The sequence below is a fragment of the Propithecus coquereli genome, unplaced genomic scaffold (genome assembly GCF_000956105.1).
Source record: "Propithecus coquereli isolate 6110/MARCELLA unplaced genomic scaffold, Pcoq_1.0 Scaffold96, whole genome shotgun sequence".
NCBI classification, from domain to species: domain Eukaryota; kingdom Metazoa; phylum Chordata; class Mammalia; order Primates; family Indriidae; genus Propithecus; species Propithecus coquereli.
The window spans coordinates 711,904-730,784 of record NW_012155951.1 but is presented as its reverse complement, the minus strand read 5'-3'; the positions used below and the strand labels follow the sequence as shown (position 1 = coordinate 730,784).

General features: G+C 36.9%; 1 protein-coding gene across 1 annotated transcript in view; it reads left to right on the top strand.

Moving 5' to 3' along the window:
* The first annotated feature begins 452 nt into the window (after positions 1 to 452).
* LOC105827066 (probable maltase-glucoamylase-like protein) overlaps positions 453 to 18,881 on the top strand; it is a 22,286-nt gene continuing 3,857 nt past the window's right edge. Inside the window, exons 1-2 of the mRNA XM_012665087.1 lie at positions 453 to 568; positions 6,105 to 6,189. Coding sequence (XP_012520541.1) covers positions 453 to 568; positions 6,105 to 6,189 — 201 coding nt within the window. The remainder of the gene's footprint in view (positions 569 to 6,104; positions 6,190 to 18,881) is intronic.

Here is an 18,881-nt window from a genome sequence, read left to right as displayed (position 1 = left end):
CCTCACATATCCCCATTATATAACTGTGGAACCTCAACAGTTCTCTCTTTTCCACTTCCCAAGTATTTCGTAAGAATTCAAGGGAATCTTAAGTATGTTCCAAAATTGGCCCTCTCCCTCTGGGGGTGGCAGATTCCCAAGATCGGCCTTGGTTACTAAACATTGATGTGTTCTTGCTAGAGTTCTGCTTGCCTGGTATTGCTACTGCTGCTCCCAGCCTTGGACTCTCCCAGGGCATCTGAAAGCTGAGAAACTATAAAGGAGTTTCAGCACCTTGTACCACCATTTCTCTCCATATCAGGTCACTTTCTCCAAGTCCAAATGCTGGGCAATGGCCAGATATATGGCCAGATATTATGCCTTCCCTTCAATACCACTTCTTCACTGCCCTTAGTCAGCCAACAAACAAAATTCTTTATGTGTATTTGTAATGCAAACAGAAGCCTACGTGAATGGGTCCACCTACCTGCAGAATGGAAGATTCTAAATCTCAGTTGGGAGGCTCAGATGAAGCTCCCGGTGACATAGTGACAGCAACTGCTACTCTTATAACTCACAGGGCCTTCAGGTAATCCTCTCCCTGTCTAGCACCCTCACTACCTAGCCTGACTCTGTTACTTGAAAAGATTTGTCTCTACTGAAAATTTCTTCTCTCTTTCTCATCTTACCATGAACAAATAAGACTTTTTAATGTCTTGGATATGTAGTTTCTGTGTGTTCTCTGATAAGGGTTAGTTAAACCGTTTTTCTCTAATAGAAACAATTTCTGTAGGTTTATGTTCTGAATATGAATTAATGGAGAACGTTGCTTGCCTGGTATAATTTCACTTGTGAGCAAGATGGAGGCTGTTGGCAAGGACCGGGGCATGATCTAAAGCAGCAAGCCACCTCTCTCTGCGTTGCTCATTCTTTGCCAGTCTTGTGCCATTCCAAGGAGTACTGGACTTGAAAATATTGGGATTTCCCAGGTTACTCATCAATACTCATTGTGCACTTAGAGATCCCATGCTATATTTTTTTTCTCTTTAGTGGTAGCATTAATTTTCTTGATTAGATGTAATAATATTTGGCTTCATAGAAAGGAGACTTGTTTGGTGTAGGTGGGAGAATAGTCCAAGGATAATATACATTTCAGTATTGGCTCAGTCGTGTTATTACCTTCATTTATTTTTCTGAATCCAGGCCACGAACTTCCCTTTGAGAGGACATACACTTGGAATTAACTCTATACCACGCTATTCCTAGTTAAATTTCTTTCTCCCAATATGCACTTCCGTTTATTTTGCTTTCACAGTTTGTAGACACTTCCGAAATGACATCTATAAAATATAATGCTGCTTTCTCAAAATTGTTTTGTCTTTGAATATACAGCACTATAAATAAGCTTGCTAGTTAAATTTCTATGTTTTAAACTTTCACCTTTCTGTCTCTCTCACAACAAAAGGCCTCTTTGGTCTGTCTTTCCTTACACTTAGGATACAATGCTTATATAATAGTAATCGTTCTTGCATCTTCCTCTTCTTACCTTCCATTTCATTTTAATTTCCAAATTTCAGACAACCATCACTTTGGGAGTTGTGATAGGCCTGCCTTTGGTGTGTTCCCATGGCCTCTAGAAATCAAGTTGAAGGGGCACAGTCCCCAAGTCATCCCCTCCCAGGCCTGCCTCAAACTTTACCTTACTTTATTAGTAGGCCACCTTAATACCACATGTTTCTGATATACCTATTAATACTTAGGGGATGAATATAATTTTTCTCTGCCCCTTTTCTTGATACCTTTTGCTAAACCCAAAGAGTGACCCAATTAGCTTTATCTACTTTAATACCCATCATTTCCATTATTTCTTGGTTTTACTCATTTCTTCTACTAGATCAACACAGCTTATGAATGACCATCTCTGGCAAACTCCTGTGGCTGCCAAGTCTCTGTCAATTTCTATATTTATTTTTAGTTTCCCTTTTGTCTTGTTTTAATACATTAGTCAGTGTCTAATATTACAACTGCAAATAAAAAAATAAATGTAATCCTTTAACTTTTACCTTTCAACACTCAATAATTAAAGTGTTCATATAATTTTCCATATAAACTTTTTTTAAAAGTCTGCATTTTTTAAAATAAAAACAGAGAGAAAGCTATCTAGAGTCAGATAATTTATATTTTCAAGAATGTGAGTTTTCTTCAATAAAAAAGCATTTTCCAAGTATCATGTTCCCTTGTATAACATCATCACAATGATCTAAACATGAAAGTAGGCAAGATTTTGTAACTCAAAACACAGAAGCAGTAACAGGTATCAAATGTCTATTGACACTATGAAAACAAAAGCAAGACTATATCCTTGTCTTGTGAAAACCTTGTGTATTCCATAAAAAACAGAGCAGGAAGACAATGAATGCATTTTACTTAATTTCCTGAATATATAAATAAAATATATAACGCACATGGCCAGAGGATTTGAATGACTGATTAACTTGCTGCTTGGAACTTTCATAGTGAGCATGAAGGTTTACAGTTCTATATTCTTCAAATCTCTGTCACCTCTCTTCCTTTAACTCTGCAAATTTTTCATAACTGTGAAATATATTTAAAAATATGTGACTAATTGAGCCAATAGCAAATTTTACTTATGGACATTCTGCATAAGTTTTCAAGAGACAATATCATATATTGACTTATTTGGCGACTTAAACCACTTAGGTCAAATGTTTTCTTTACAATCTCCTTTACAGAGAGCAATTTGCTGATAATTTTATATTGTGTTCTATTTTTTGTCTCCAGTTGTTTCAAATTACAAAAAAAAAATTATAATAATTTCCCCAACAAATTGACTAGTCCCTCAAAAGTTACAACTGTATGTTCTCTTTCTGTTTACTTTCCTCAAAACACTGGTACCCCTTTTTTAAAATACTAATTTAAACTCTAAAAAACAACAGTTTCCTAGGCTTATGCCACTGTACTCTAGCCTGAGTGACAGAGCAGACCCTGTCTCTAAAAAATAAAAATTTAAATAAAAAAAGAGAAGAATGTATATATAAACAGTGGTATATTCATTTAATGAATATACTCCTGTCTATAAAGAGAATGAACTACTGATATATGCAGTTATATAGATGAATCTCAAAAACATGAGGAGCAAAATAAGATTTTAAAAACTTGCATACTATACGTGTCCTTTATATGAAATTATAGAGTAGGTACACCTAAGCGATGTTGATAAAAATCAGAATAATAGCTGTCTCAGAGTGTGGTTGTGATATGGGAATTTTTCTAGCATTATGGAAATGTTCTCCATCTTCATAGGGGTATTGGTTACATAGGTTTATTTAATGTATAAGATTTGTCATATCTAATTCTACAATGAAAACTGCTGTATTTCACTGTATGTAAATTATAATTAAATTTAAAAGAAAGTGTGACCTGTTTATCATATAACAGATGTGAAATCTTTAGGAAAAATATCTGAAAAGAAAAAAATTGTATGATTCATCAGGGCAATTTAACTATTGTTATTTATATAATTAAGCACACAATTCAAAATAAACAAGCTAAAACCAATTAACAGGAATGAATATAGGTATATTAATTTTCCTCCAAAGTAATAAAAAAGAATACTATAACACCGATTTTAAGTGAATAAGAATATTAAGAGGAAAGTCGCTCAGGGAAGAAGATACAGAATTGTAACTTGGACTTAATTACTCCAGAATTTTTTTTTCAATAATGCTTATAGAAAAATGCAGCAATTCACTCCTGACCTTCTAAACTTAGGGCTTTCCTACCGTCCAAGACTGTTTCAGCTCTGCCTGCCCTCGTCTGAAGTCATTCCTCAGGCTGCAAGCCCTGGTGATAACAGTTCAGCCAGGCATTTACCTCCCTTTCTCTTTTATCAAGAGTTATCAGTCCAATATTCTTATAGTCTTGTTTGTAGGATGAGTTAATTTGACATAAAACATTAATAGTTTTTAATAACTTAGCGTGTGGTTAGGTTTCAGTACCTATTCTCATGGGTCAAGGGAGGAGAGAAAAGATGGAAGATAATATATACCAACCTGTGTATACCTGTTAGTGACCAGATGCGCAGTGATGTTCCAAGCCTTAAACCAGTACTTAAAAAAAAACTCTCCTTAATCACTCAGTAGAGTAAATGGTATTCTGGAATTAGAAGAATTTAGGAAGAGAGAATTAAATAAAGCAAGATAATACTTTTCTCCTTGAAACTGGGACTCACTGAATTAAAGAGCTCTCTTCAGGTAGATTTAAAGAAGTGGCCTCTAAACTGTGACTATGGATTCAGATATGTATTGGTAAAGCCATTGAAGATAAATTCAATTATAAAAAGCCTAGAAATGGTGTGCAATTACCATATGACGTTTTGTCTGTTTGAATGGTTTCTTCCTGATATTACATGTCTCCTCGTTTGGGAATGAAGTTTTATCAACTCAAAACAGTACCACCAGTGAACTCTTAGAGATCTCATGCTCCTGTTGGTAGTTAAATGCAACCAATTACTTTTAAGTGAAAAACTAGATTAACTATTACTCAATGGTTGTGTTTCATTTCTAAACATTGATTTAATTAAACAAGGATTAGAATAAAATCTACATCTATGCCAAAACCATAACTTTACTCCTATATGTGGGAAATCTTAGACAAAGTCATGCCATTGCTTAGATACTTCAATTTCAGAATCTTATAAGTATACCTCTTCCCCAGACAAATGTCATGGTCATGTTATGTAAAACAGTGAATTTGTTATCTATTGCAGCATAACAAATTATCTAAAAACTTAATGGCTTAAAGCAACTAACATTTATTCCCTTATAGATCTTGTGGGTGAGGAATTGAGAAGTGTTTTAGTTAGATGGTGTGGCTCAGGGTCTTTCAAGAGGCTGCAGCCAAGATGTTTGCCAGGATTGCCATGAATCGAAATCTTGACTGGGGTCGGAGAATTTTCTTCTACGACGGCTCATTCACATGGCTGTTGGTGGAAGGTCTCTGTTCCTCACCATGTGAACCTCTCCGTGGTGCTCCTTGAATGTCCTCATAACAAGGCACTTGGCTTTTCGCCAGGTGATCCCAGCGAGAGCAAGGAGGAAGCCAGAATACCTTCCATGGCTTTGTCTCAGAAATCATGCATTGTCACTTCTGGACATCCTATTTACTAGAAACTAGCCAATAAGTGAAGCCCACACTCAAGGAGAGGGATAATTGTTTTCACCTTTGGAAGATAAGAGTGGCAAAGAATTAGTGGACATATTTTAAAACCAGCCCACAATGAGTAACTTCAACCTTTGGTAAGTTTATGATCTTGGCAAAGGGAAAAAAGGGGCTTACTCTGAAGTGTTTCAATAGTAAATCATTGTTCTCAACAACAGGGAATTAACCACAGGCCATAAAAGAAAACGGAAATCATGTCCAGGACTGGTACCAGTGTGAAGCAAGTCAATCGAGAAAGGCTAATGAGGCACTTGCCTCAGGTGCAAATTAAGGCATTAAAAAAACAATGCAAAATGGTTGTTTTGCATTAATTTTGATTTTAAAAAATACTGTTTTCTAATATTATTTATCTCGATTAATAAGCTGGTTTACTCCCCCTCCCTACCCCTTAAAGTTTGCACTTGAGGCAAACACTTCATTTCCCTGGTTTGCATCACCCTGGCCCAGCCCCATTCTCTCACACTTTGCCTTCTTCCTACTTTGTATATTGGTTGCTCAGGACAGCTATTTCTAGCTGTCTGAAACTAGTAGGTCCACAGTATTCTGGAAACAGAGGAGGGGCAGCACAGAGAAGTGGGAAATAGGCTGGCTTGATATCAAGTGGCTTGGGTACTAATCAGGTCCTCTATAATTAGCTATGGGATCTTAGGAATGTCATTTCTCCTCTATGTGTCAGTTTCATTGTGATAAATTTCAAGGGGCCAAACTGGATTTTTTTTAGGCCCAGTGAAGGGCTAACATTTTAATAGCATAAAATCTTAAGAGTATCAGATAATATTTGCTCTTCCCCTGTATCCATCATCCATTACTCGTCAGGGTAAAGCTAATGCCTTTCCTATGTAATTGTTGTTTTTAATTTTAATTTAGAATCATTCTTTTCGCAGTCACTTGGCAGATTTGCCCAATCTTGCCCTGGGGTCGTCATCAGGGTATGATGCAGTATTTGTATCATTTTCTATTTTCATTAAGGTACCCGGAGGACTTTCAGCATTAGATGCCAACAAATTTAAATTATTAATTTTATTACAAAAAGAATTTTATAATGGCAGAGTTACTGAAATGCTTTTCAAATTGGTTTTTAACTAGAAAAATAAAGAGATAGAATATGGACACTTGGGAAATAATGAAAAAGTGAGACAGCAATGCTATCGATTTAAAGTCAGGTAAGGGGATTTTTTTTAAAGTTCAATATTCACAAATCATTGGACTTAGATGAGATACTAATGAGAATACTGAACAACCTCATAGGTATGTAATAATGAAGAAGAAATCAAGTAATAAAAACCAGAAAACTATGGCACTGACATATAAGAAAGCAGAAACTGATCTCATTAATATACTTTTAATTGATTCCACTTCTTAATTAAAAAAATTATATTTTCAACATGCCTAGCTAAAAACCTAATGTAAGCAGTAGATATATAATCAGAGACAAGGGATGAATTCACAGCTCCATTTCTGAATGATCTTGGGTAAATCACAAAAATCAATTTAAAACTGTCTTCACCTGAAAAATGGGGACATTAAAACCCCCACATAGGAATTTTCGTGTGGTTGAAGTAAAATATTGTGCATGGAAGCAATCTGTAAACTGTAAATTACTCTGCACATATAGAGAATTTATAAATTTGTAGATATTTTCTATTTCCAATTAATATTACTGGGAGTCTTATGATGGTGTTAGAGATGAAAGAACAATGGAATTCTAATGTGACTTTATCCATCAGGTGACTCAAACCTGACCCTAAAAAATACAGGTATGCATATTTTTCACTTTCTCTCAGAGTGATATGATGGGCTCTGTAAGAAATAATAGTATCATAGAATATTTTAGGAATTCTTGTCAGTTGGTGTTTGTTAGATGCTTAAACAAGAAGAATATCAGCTGGTGGACACAACAATTAGGCTTATCCTGTGTCTGCTTTGCCACAATTAGCCACCCCCGTGCTCCCTACTCAGTTTTGTTTTATTAATCCCTGGACCCCAATCATGGATCACTCAGAGGGTGGAAAGAGACTCAGCTGGAGGGTGGAGGGCAGATCCAGGACGAGACTGGAGTTATATCCTTGGTGTATGTCCAAGATATCTATGTTGGCTCTATAGATAAGGAAGACCTCCTAGGGTTCTCCCTTGAGGTCTACCAGTTGCTCAGCTCTACCTTCTTTCCTAGAAAGGGGGCTAGGCTGACCCAATGCCTCTTTGCCTAAACGTCATTCCTAGGAGGAATCCTGGAGGCTAATGCCTGGTATAGGAGCTTATAGAGACATAATCCTGAAGTAGAACCAGGGTATCAGTTTGGTGGGAACCTCCATGGAAAACTGATGTCGTAGAGACCATTAGAAAACTCCAGGATGGAAGAGTGGGATGGAGAGTGAGCAACTGAGGACTGGCTGAGTAGGAAATGCAAACCCAGCCACATGGAAAATGCCACCTCTTTCATCTCAAAGAGATCCCAGATAAAAATAAGTTAGTAAGAGCCAGAGCCACTTCTTGCAAAACTGAAAAATACCAGTAAATGTGGCAGTGGTGTTCTGAAAGCATCGTTGAGTATTTGGTTTGTTGGTGTTATTGATTCAGACTCCAGGCAGAGAAACAGGACACTAAGGCACCCCATTCATTCTTCCTAGAGGGGAAAGCCAGGAGCTCCTAATAGGAAAATTCATTTCTCCAACATAACACTGCATGGAAAGTGTTACTAAGAAGAAAAATAATGTTTAGATGGTGTGACTGCTTAAAAGGTCATCCTCTAAGAAAAGCATTGGGTCCATGCATCTGTCTGTGAGCTAAAATCTGAGGAGCCATTTTTATATTCATCATCCCTTTTCTTCTAGAATCTTGATAAAGAGCAATGAATGCCAGAGAACTGTTTGGAATAATGTAACAACTATGATTTGTTGCAGGCTAATCACGTTCTATACTCTGTGCTAACTGCTTGCCATTCATGAGCTCATTTAAGCCTCAATTCAGCCTTATGCGGTAAGTAGTATTATCTCCATTTTACTGACAAGGAAACTGAGGATCTCAGGGTACAAGTAGTAGAGTGCAACTTGAACACAGCTTCGCTATAAGCCCCTCTTTGCAGCACCATGTTTTACTGTTTTGTTCTGGGACTGACGGCAGAAACTGGATGAATATGCACTCTTGTGTGAAGGTTTTATGATGGTGGGAGGTAGGGGGAAGGTGGACTTTCTCCTGGTGGGGGGACCCACTGGTGGGGTGGTTCATATAACCTCATCTATAAATTAAGGGAAGTATAACCAGGAGTGAAGGGGGCACACAACAGTCACCCACTTTCCAAAAGAGTAAGTCTTGGAATACCTTCCTTGAGGAGGACTAAGGGAAAGACTAAGCCAACTAGATTTTACAACTTTGTTCTTGCTATGCTGTAATTCTCTTCTGAGAGCACTCTGATTCTTTATAAAGACATGCCTTCATGTCTGACAAACGGACTGCTGCAAGCTAAGGAGAGAGCACAGGCATGAGACAGCCTGCCCCCACTTCCCGGAAAGCAGGTGGTATTGAACTTCAGGTAGATCTCCAGAGAGAAGCTCAGGAGGTCTTCTGCATTCATAGAAAACTCCAGAAGTTGGGAGCACAGGACATGGTTCATAGGAAGAGAAAATAAATCGAAACTTCCAGGTTAACTAAGGGCCCTGTTTGACAGAGCTCAGAATACTGAAGTTATATTTGAATAGCCCATGAGGTTACTCTCGAGCACAGTTTGCTGCTGGCTTGCTGCTGACTTCTGAATATCTATCATCATCTGTTCTTAAAGTGGAAAGGGACAATAGTTAGCATTCCCTGTCACTGTTTAGTTCATGTATTTCCTTCTATAGCTTTAGCCTCCAACTTCAGATATTCTGATGACCGCTGAAAGATCTTTCCGTGTCTCCTACTCATAGGAATGCCCATCTGCCTGCACTCCATCACTTCCAGCTGGATTTGACACAAGTTTGTCACTAACAGCAAGTTCTTTTTTCCTTACTTTCCCCAACACTAGACTGAACATCTGCCTTGTACATTGGCAAGATTAATATATCCCACTTGAGCAAGTGCAATATGCTCTCTTAGTGTCACTCTTAGAGACAGGATTTAGCTTGCCAATGGTGATAACTGTGCCATATTACACAAAGAAGATATGTACTCCATACTGGTCTAGGTAATATACAATTCTTCATATCACAGCTCATGCCACTGGCCACCGTCAGTGACACCGGGAGTGACATATGTGTCTTTTTCCTGCGTGTAAGATGAAAACCACTCATATTTGTCTTCTTAAAACACAGAAAATTTTGCTGTAGTTATTCCCTTTGCAACAATGTATCTGTGGCTATTTTTATAATATGTTTTTCCATAATCAGAACATTAGTTTTATGTATTGTGGCCTCAGTGTCTAACACAGTGCCAGGGATATTGTAGGCCCTCAATGATTATTGGTTGAATATTAGAGACTTCTTAAATTCTAAATAGATTATAGTTACTCATCACATACCTTGTTTACAATCATATTTTCTTTCTCAAAGAACTTTAGAATATTACTTAATTTATAATTACAGAAATCATATTACTAGGTACAAAAATGTAACTCTGACTCCATAAACTTTTATAGGCATTGTGAAAGTCCAAAAAATAAAAAGATTCCCCTAAAGTGAAGACCATATAATCAATATTGAGGTGGGGATCCAGAATGTGGTTTTTAAATACAAGTAAATTGATTTTTCCCACCTTTTAGTGCCTCACAACTTCTATTGCATAGAGTGAGGCATTTATAACCTAGAAACGGTGGTTAAAGTTGACATGTTCAAAGCCTCCCCAATGACTCTGCTGTGACAGGCTTCTTCTCCCTATGGAAATCTTAAGGTTGTCTAACTCAAAAATTCTAAAACTGGGGAAAGTTAAATAGAAACTTGAAATTCAGGCTATAGAAATAAAAACAAACAATCTTTGGGATGCTAAACTAAAATGCTACCATTTCCCAACGCTTCTGATTTCATCTGTTTTAGAAAGAGTCCACTCATGGGAGGAACACAACGTACATACTATTGCTCTTCACACGTAAACCCCACCCACCACCAATGTGCCCTGAATCCCAACGCTTGGCCAACCCGATCACTGGTAATCAACCATCATCCCAAGAAGTGAACATAATCAGAAGCTAAATCAAATAAATATGTCTTACTCTGTGTTCTGACGTCGGCCAAGTTCCATTTCTGGTGGGAGGCCAAGGGGAACGGGTGCCAAAGGCATATGGCTGTGGGCGCCATTGTGCCAGAAAGATGTCAACACATTGGAAAGGATTCAGAGAAGAGGAGCGGGGGTGATTAAGGGGCTGAGGAATTTACTTACGGGGGAGATTAAGAGAACTAAGTGTGTATACATTGGCTAAGCAATATATGGGAGCAGTGGAGCTGGAGATAATCTGAAGTGTCGACAAGTCCATACAAGGAATCAGTGGCAGGGGAGCCAGAGGAAATACTGAGGCTTGGGAAAAGGAGTAGCAGGAAATAAGGACAAAAAACAGAGTCTAGCTGTCATCAAGATGTTTTAAGAATATGCCGATTTAAAATAAAAGCATTTTCTGTATAAGATGTAGAGTATTCATAGATAAAAAGGAGATTTAAAAAAACATGAAAATAAGCCAGGTGAGCCTCAGACATAAAGCATAAGATACAAAGTATTTATTCCCCTTTGGAGATGTCATCACTAAAAAAAATGCATATCCAGAGCTCCTCAACCGTACTCACAAGAAGTAGAGGCCCAGAGATCAATCCTTCCCTTGTCTCTCTTCCCTTCAACACTTTTTCATCTCTGTCTTCTTTCCCCAGTGGAGAGGCTGGTACATAGTGAGCACTCAATATAGAATGGCTATATATTTGTTAACACCATTATTGAAGTATAATTTACATATCACACAATTCACTCATGTACAGTGTACAATTCCATGTCTCTTAGTACATTTACAGCATTGTGCATCCATTACCATGATCAATTTTGTAATATTCCAATTACTCCAAAAATATATCACATGCCCTTTAGCCACCATCTCCCAATCCTCATAAAAAATGTAAGTCTAACTTCACAACATAGACATTGTCAAAGCCCAATAAAAAATGGAAAAGACTCCACGAAAATGATGACCATGCAATCAATACTTTGATAAGGACCCAGGAGGTGGCTTTTAAATATGGGTGAATTGATTTTTTTTGCATCTTTGAATGGCTCACAATTTCCACTGCATGAAATGAAGAGTTCATAACCTCAAACCTCTCCCTTTCCAGCCCTAAGTAAACACCAATCTACATTCTGTCTCTACAGAGTTACCTATTCTATCTATTTCATATAAATAGAATCATATAATATGTGACCCTCTGTAACTGGCATCTTTAAATTAGCATAATGTGTAAAAGTTCATCCATGTTATAGCATGAATCAGTATTTCATTCCTTTTCTTGATCAGATAATATTTTATTGTATGGATATGCCACATTTTGTTTATGTGTTTATTAGTTAATCAATACATATTATTACTAGAGGATATTACACAACTTTTCTTCCCTTGAAAATGCCTAGCCATTTCATTTGATCATGTGATTTAATCTAGGGCATTATGAGTTGATTCCACTGCCTTTCTCAGGAAAGAGATGCACTATCTAGAGTCAAAAAAATGAATGATGTTAGAATTTGATGTTTCATGCTAGGTTTTGCTAGAGATACATCTGGAGAGTTATTCCAATGTCCAGTGGTTTGGATATATTGTATTTCTAATTACTTAACTTCTGAGGAACATATGGACACAATCTCTCTGAATGACATTTACCCTTCAGCCCTCCCAGAAAAGGTTAAACAATATGCTCTAGCAGAGGTTGATGCAGCTTTCCCACTCCTCTAACAACAATGAAATGAGCTGCCATGTGTCTACTCTGGGTCGAGGTTTCCTTCTAAGAAAGTAGTGGGATCGGGTGTTTTGGAATGTTGTAGAAGTGGGTTTAAAACCATATTTCAACTCTTATTAGTAGTGTGACTAAGAAAGTTATTAGAAATCCCTGAGACCCTATTGACTTACAGGGACAAAGAAACTTGGAGTATTGTAATTAAGCAAATCAAATGACATACAAAAGTTCCTGGCACATACTAGAGGCTCAATAATATGACTCAATTTTTAACGATATGTGATCTGACAAGGAATAGAGAAGTGGGAGCATACGCAGGCAGGAAAAGGCTTAAGATAAATCACAGCACTATTTGATAATGCCTCCCATATATAAGAAGAAAATAATAGCAGCTTTCACTTAACAGCCCTTCATATGCCTGGTAGAGTTCTTTTAATATAGTAACAGCTCTTTTCATGTATTAACTCTTGCAAGAATCCTGTAAATTAGGTGCCAGTAATGCCCTCATTCATTAGTGAATAGGTTCTGCTGAATGTCACTCAGCTTGTCAGAGACAGGATTTGAAGGCAGGTAGCTGGTTTGGGGATGGAATTCATGACCACCACACCCTCTGTTGAGCTCCTTGTTCCTCTGTGAATGATTGGATCGGGCACAGTGTTCACTGAATGATGCATTCAGGTTTTGGATGTGAAAAGAATCTTGTTCATCAAAAATCAGATTTTGTAGGTCAGCATTTTAGCCTGCATTATTAATTTTAAACATATTGTTTTAAGTTATTGATCTTTTCTCCCTGTGATAACTTCAACTTTTACAACTCTCTCTTTTACCATGTTAAAGCCTAAGAAAAGACCTTGGTAAAAATTGAGCTGTTCGTCTCTTTCAGAGTTGTCTTTTGTATGCCATCTTTCATTGCTATAAACTCGCAAAGTGAAGCAGGTGGTGAGGATAAAAATATTTTAGTATTCACATTTCTAGCCAAAAATCACCTACACTTCATGTGAGGCAAATAGGAAACAAGCAAAAATACCTCCCTTGTATTCCTACTCCATTAGGTCCAACAGCCTACTCAGACCCTGAATCCTCCACTTCTGAATTACTGCCACGTATCCTATCTGCTCAGACTGCATTACCTTAAGCTCTTCTTATGCATGGCTGCCAGAAGAGCCTTTGTATAACACACTACCCCGTTAGTCCAAGAACCTTCACAGTATCCCTTCTGTCAAAGAGATCTGATTTCAAACTCCTGTACTTCATCTTTCCCTACTGAAACCCTCCCTCAATGTATTCCTCTGCCTCAAGCAGACAAATCTTAGCACTGTAGCCTGAACATGGTCACCCTCACATCTATTCTTGAGGACCCCCACTGTACACACAAACACATGAAAACACACACACACACACACACACACACACACAGGCATGCATAAGTGGGAGATAGCAGCCAGAATGGTAAATACCCATTAAATATCTACATATCTGTTCTTGTTTTCTCTTCCTCTCCTCAGCTCTATTGGTTACTCTTCTCTGTGTTCCCCAGCCTGGAATTCTCTCTCTCTCTCTCATTCTCACTCTCTCTCTGTCTGCTTAATTCCCCACCATAGTTGTTGCCACATTGTTTAAAATTTGAATCTTCATATTAATTATAAATTGTCTTTATAATTTATTATTTGAGGGGTTGGGTTAAGCTCTGTTTCAGAAACTAGCCTGGGTGCTCATCAGGTATTCGATAACCTTTTACTTACTTGACTGATTCATCAAATCCATATCAGTGGTTTGAGATCAAATATCACCTCTATTCTGTAGCCTTCAAGGACCTTAATCCATTTCTTACTACCTTCAGGAAAAAGGAATTTCTCTCATAATATCATAACGATGGGAGTTATACATCTACCAATACAGATAGCATCCTACCGTCTAGTTATTGTAATAAAGCTATTTTGTATAAATAGACTATGTACTTCTTGAAGGCAGGTGCCACGCTCACTCACTTTGTATCCCTATGGCCTCTACACCTAAAACTTAATAAGTTACTACATCAATCTTTTGAATTTAACTAAATTAAAAGTGCAGAACTCTGAAAGCAGAGGATTAAATGTGTTGAAATGGGTCCAGGGGGTGAAGAAGTTGGAGTGGCTCAGATGTACAGGGTGCTTCTTCTTTTCATGCATTGTGTTGGATTTGCTCTTTTTTCAGGACCCACTGTGCCAAATCAGGCTTGTGATTAAGATCAAGTCTACCGGGAAATCAGCAGAGAGTTGGAGAGCATTTGAAAAGGGCCTTGCTGTCCAAAGTGTACAACTCTGGCAAACAGCTGTTATGGTTCTATTGTTTTATTTTTGCTTCCTTTAAAGGGCAAGGTTGGAAAATTCAGAGAATTTATAAAAAGCATTTCAGTACAAAGAGAACACTTTAGGAATCATTCTCTCTTGAAACAAGGTGAGTTGCCAACTGCACAGAATGCTATATAAGGTGGCTGCATCAGCCTCAGGAGCAGCTTGAACCAAAATCACCTTTTTCAGAAGTAAAAGACCTATTCTGCCTGTAGGCAGGACTTCAAATATACTGACTCTATTTTCAAGGGCCACTTACGGACCAGACCCATTTAGAGCCTCTCAAAGAATGTGTCTTCCATTCCTTGGAGAATCAAAACTGTTTTCTCATCCAATCAAAGAATATTAGGGCTGTGTCTCTGTGGTATCAGTTGTAAAATAATTCAAGATGGATAACACATTTAAATCTAAGACATGAAACCATAATAAATCTAGAAGAAAATGTTGGAAAAACTCTTTTAGATATTGGCCTAGGCAAAGAATGTATGAAGAAGATCCCAAAGGCAATCACAGCAACAACCAAAAATAAATAAATGGGACTTGATTAAATTAAAAAGCTTCTGCACAGTGAAAGAAACAGTCAATAGAGCAAATAGACAACCTACAGAATGGGAGAAAATATTTGCATACTATATATCCAAAAAGGACTAATATCCAGAATCTACAAAGAGATCAAGCAGATCAGCAAGAAAAAAAATCAAACAACCCCATTAAAAAGTGGGCAAAAGACATGAACAAAAGCTTTTTAAAAAGAAGATAGACAAATTTCCAATAAACATGAAAAAAATGCTCAATGTCACTAATCATCAGAGAAATGCAAATCAAAACCACAATGAGATATCACCTAACCCCAGTGAGGATGGCTTTTATCAAAAAGTCCCAAAGCAATGGATACTGGTGTGGATAAGGAGAGAAAGGAACACTTATACACTGTTGGTGGGACTGAAAATTAGTGCAACCTCTATGGAAAACAGTATAGAGATTTCTCAAAGAACTAAAAGTAGACCTACCTTTTGATCCAGCAATCCCACTACTAGGTATTTACCCAAAAGAAAACAAGTCAACTTATCATACAGACACTTGCACTAAAATGTTGATTGCAGCACAATTCACAATGGCAAAGCTGTGGAATCAACCCAATTCATGAGTGGATTAATAAAATGTGGCATAAGTATACCATGGAATACTACCCAGCCATAAAAAAATGAATCAACACCTTTTGTAACAATCTGGATGGAACTGGAGACCATCCTCCTAAGTGAAGTATTGCAAGAATGGAAAAAGAAATACCACATCTACTCACTATTAAATTTGAACTAACCTATTAGCACTCATGTGCACAGATGGAAGTAAAACTCAATGGAAATCATGCAAGTGGGAGAGGGGAGGAGGGAATGGGTGAAATCATACCTCCCAGATACAATGTACACTATCTGGGTGATGGGCACACTTATAACTTTGATTCAAGCAATATGAAACCAATCCATGTAACCAAAACATTTGTACCCCTGTAATATTCTGAAATAATAATAAATAAATAAAATAAAATTGAAAAAAATCAGAAAATTTGAATGGAAATTTTATAATAAAAGAAATAAAGCCAAATAAACATGTTGAAAGAAAATAAGAAATAGTGGCCGATAAGCTTATGAAAAGATCATCTCATCATCAAAATTAAAAAGGTTTGTGCTTCTAGGGACACTATTAAGAAAGTGAAAAGACATCCACAAAGTAGGAGAAGAGATTTTTCAAATCATCTATCTGAAAAAAAAAAAACTTATGTAGACTATATAATGATCTCTTACAGCTCAATAATAAGGCAAATTACCCAATATAAATGAGCAATGGATATGAAAAGACATTTCTGCAAAGTATAGGTACAATGGCCAATAAGCACATGAAAAGTTGTTTGTTATGAAATTGCAAATGCATATCAAGATCATAATGACATATCACTTCACACTCAAGGATGGTTATTATAAGACACATAGTAACAATTGTTGACACGGATGTGGAGAAATCCAAAATTGCTAATGGGAATGTAAAATGGTGCAGTTGCTTTGGAAAACAATCTGGAAGTTCCTCAAGCAGTTAAATATACAGTTACCATATGACCCACCAATTCCATTCCAGGTATATACCTGAGAGAAATGAAAACACTAAATCTGTTATGTGAATTGCTTTAAAGCAGTATTATTCATAATAACTAAAATTTGGAAATAAGAAAATGTCCCTCAACTGCTGAACAGATAAAAAAATGTAATATATCCATATGATAGAATATTACTCAGCCTTAAAAAGAAGTTAAATAATAATATATGCCACAATATGAACAATTCTTGCAAAACTATGCTAAGTGAAAAAAAATCAATCGCAAAAAAATCAATCACAAAATCACACAATTATTATATGATTGAAGGTATATGAAATATACAGAATTGGCAAATATATAAAGCGTAAAAGTAGAATAGTGGGTACCTAGGGTTGGGGGTGGGGAGAAGGGATTAGTGGCTAATAGGTATAGAGTTTCTTACTGGAATCATAAAAACATGTTAAATTGTAACGATGGTTGCACAGCTCTGGGAATTTGCTTAATCCCTTGGATTGTACACTTTAAATGGATAAGTTATATGGTAAGCAAATTATTTCTCAATAAAGCTATCAAAAATACAAATGAGAAAGAAAAACAGGCCCGTGGGAACTCTGTGTGGTAATGGAAATGATTTACATTATCTTCGTGGCGATATTTCTGATCATATACATTTGAACAAACTCATCTATCTGTACATTTGAAATGAGACAATATATAGACCACATAAGGATTCAGAGACAAATTTACATAACAAAGTAATTAGTAAATAAAGACATTATAAAAGGAATATTATGATAGGAGCAGCAAAATTTGAATTAAAAGACTGTAAGCTGAGTAAGCCACATTGTGGACAAGATAATGGAAGTAAAAGTTTAAAAGGAAAATATATGAAAAATCCCCACAAAGATTATTAGGATTGAAAAAGACCTTAGGGGTATCCAGTTTAAATTTCTTTTCTCTTTTTTTCTCTCCTTCCCTCCCTCCTTTCTTCCTTCCTTCCTTCCTTCCTTCCCTCCTTTCTTCCTTCCTTCCTTCCTTCCTTCCTCTCTTCCTTCCAGAAAGGAAGCCAAAGGAAAGAAAGAAAAATCACATAGCCCCTTATCACAGAGGGAGGACTAAGATATCAAGTTAAGTTCATTCTCTGCCACACCTTAGAGCCCCTGCTAGTGTTGATTTATGCGCAACTGTAAACTAACACGTTAAAGGAGTCTATCCAGACAGTTAATCACACAAGTTAGTTGGTCTCATAATGGTAAAATACTATGTAATTTTGTGTCTAAGGTACTAACTTCTAAATCAGTGTTGTATAAACAGAAATTCCTTGTATTTCTCCATTTGTGTATCTGGAGAATGAAAAGGCAGTTTGAAGCTTACACTTAGAACTCCATGTTTGCCCATCCATGACTATGTGTGATTACGGGAGTGCTTGTGTCATCCCTGCAAATGCTTGTTTGTATGGGACTGGTGAAGTAAAAGGTAATGGATGGATGAGGAAGAGAGGTGGGACTTATATTTGAGTAAGAAGGAAACCAAGTATACAATAATTTCAGACAGCGTGGCAGGAGATAAAGGCTAACAGGACCTCTGGAATTGAGGGAGGGGCACAGAAGCATCCTTAGAAAGTAATGTCCCTGGACCGACGCTCCGCTAGGGAAGAACAAAAGACCACGCTACGGCTAAGACCAGAAGGCACACAGCCAGCACATCAGTCGTATCACTAACGCAACTGCCTGCTTGACTTTTGCTTACCTTCTCTGTGATTCTTTGTCCGAGAACATACACTAAATGGAACCAATAGCATTATGATGCTCTTGAAACAATCGACCACGTAATAAAAGAAAAATCCTTTGAAAAGTATAAAGGGACAGTTAAATAGAAGACATCTGTTATTTTGATTTCAAGGATAATATCTTCATAAATGTAAAAGTGTTTTTCTATATAGAGATCTAGTAAGAAGTGGTATATCTATAAATTGTCAGAAAATAGACCATTTATGGACATGGAAAACTGTGCAATGGGAAAAGAGACTAAATAAAGGCAAACAGATCTCATCTAAACTGCGAACTGTTAGCAGTGTGTGGACACCTACTTGAGCCCAGGCTCTCACCCTGCCCAATTTGACTTTGCAATGACTCTCTTTCTAATTAGGCATAGACACTGGAAAATATTGATAAAAGTCCAAATCTGTGTGTGGGTGGAAGTCTTTTCATCTTTCAGCCAAATCAATATTTTGTATTGGAACTTCTTGAAGTCCAAAATCCTTGAAATTTTGAAATTTCATCAGAAAATAAAACATGGCTTAACAACATTGCCAAAGAAAGACATACAAGAGGAACATATTTGGTGACC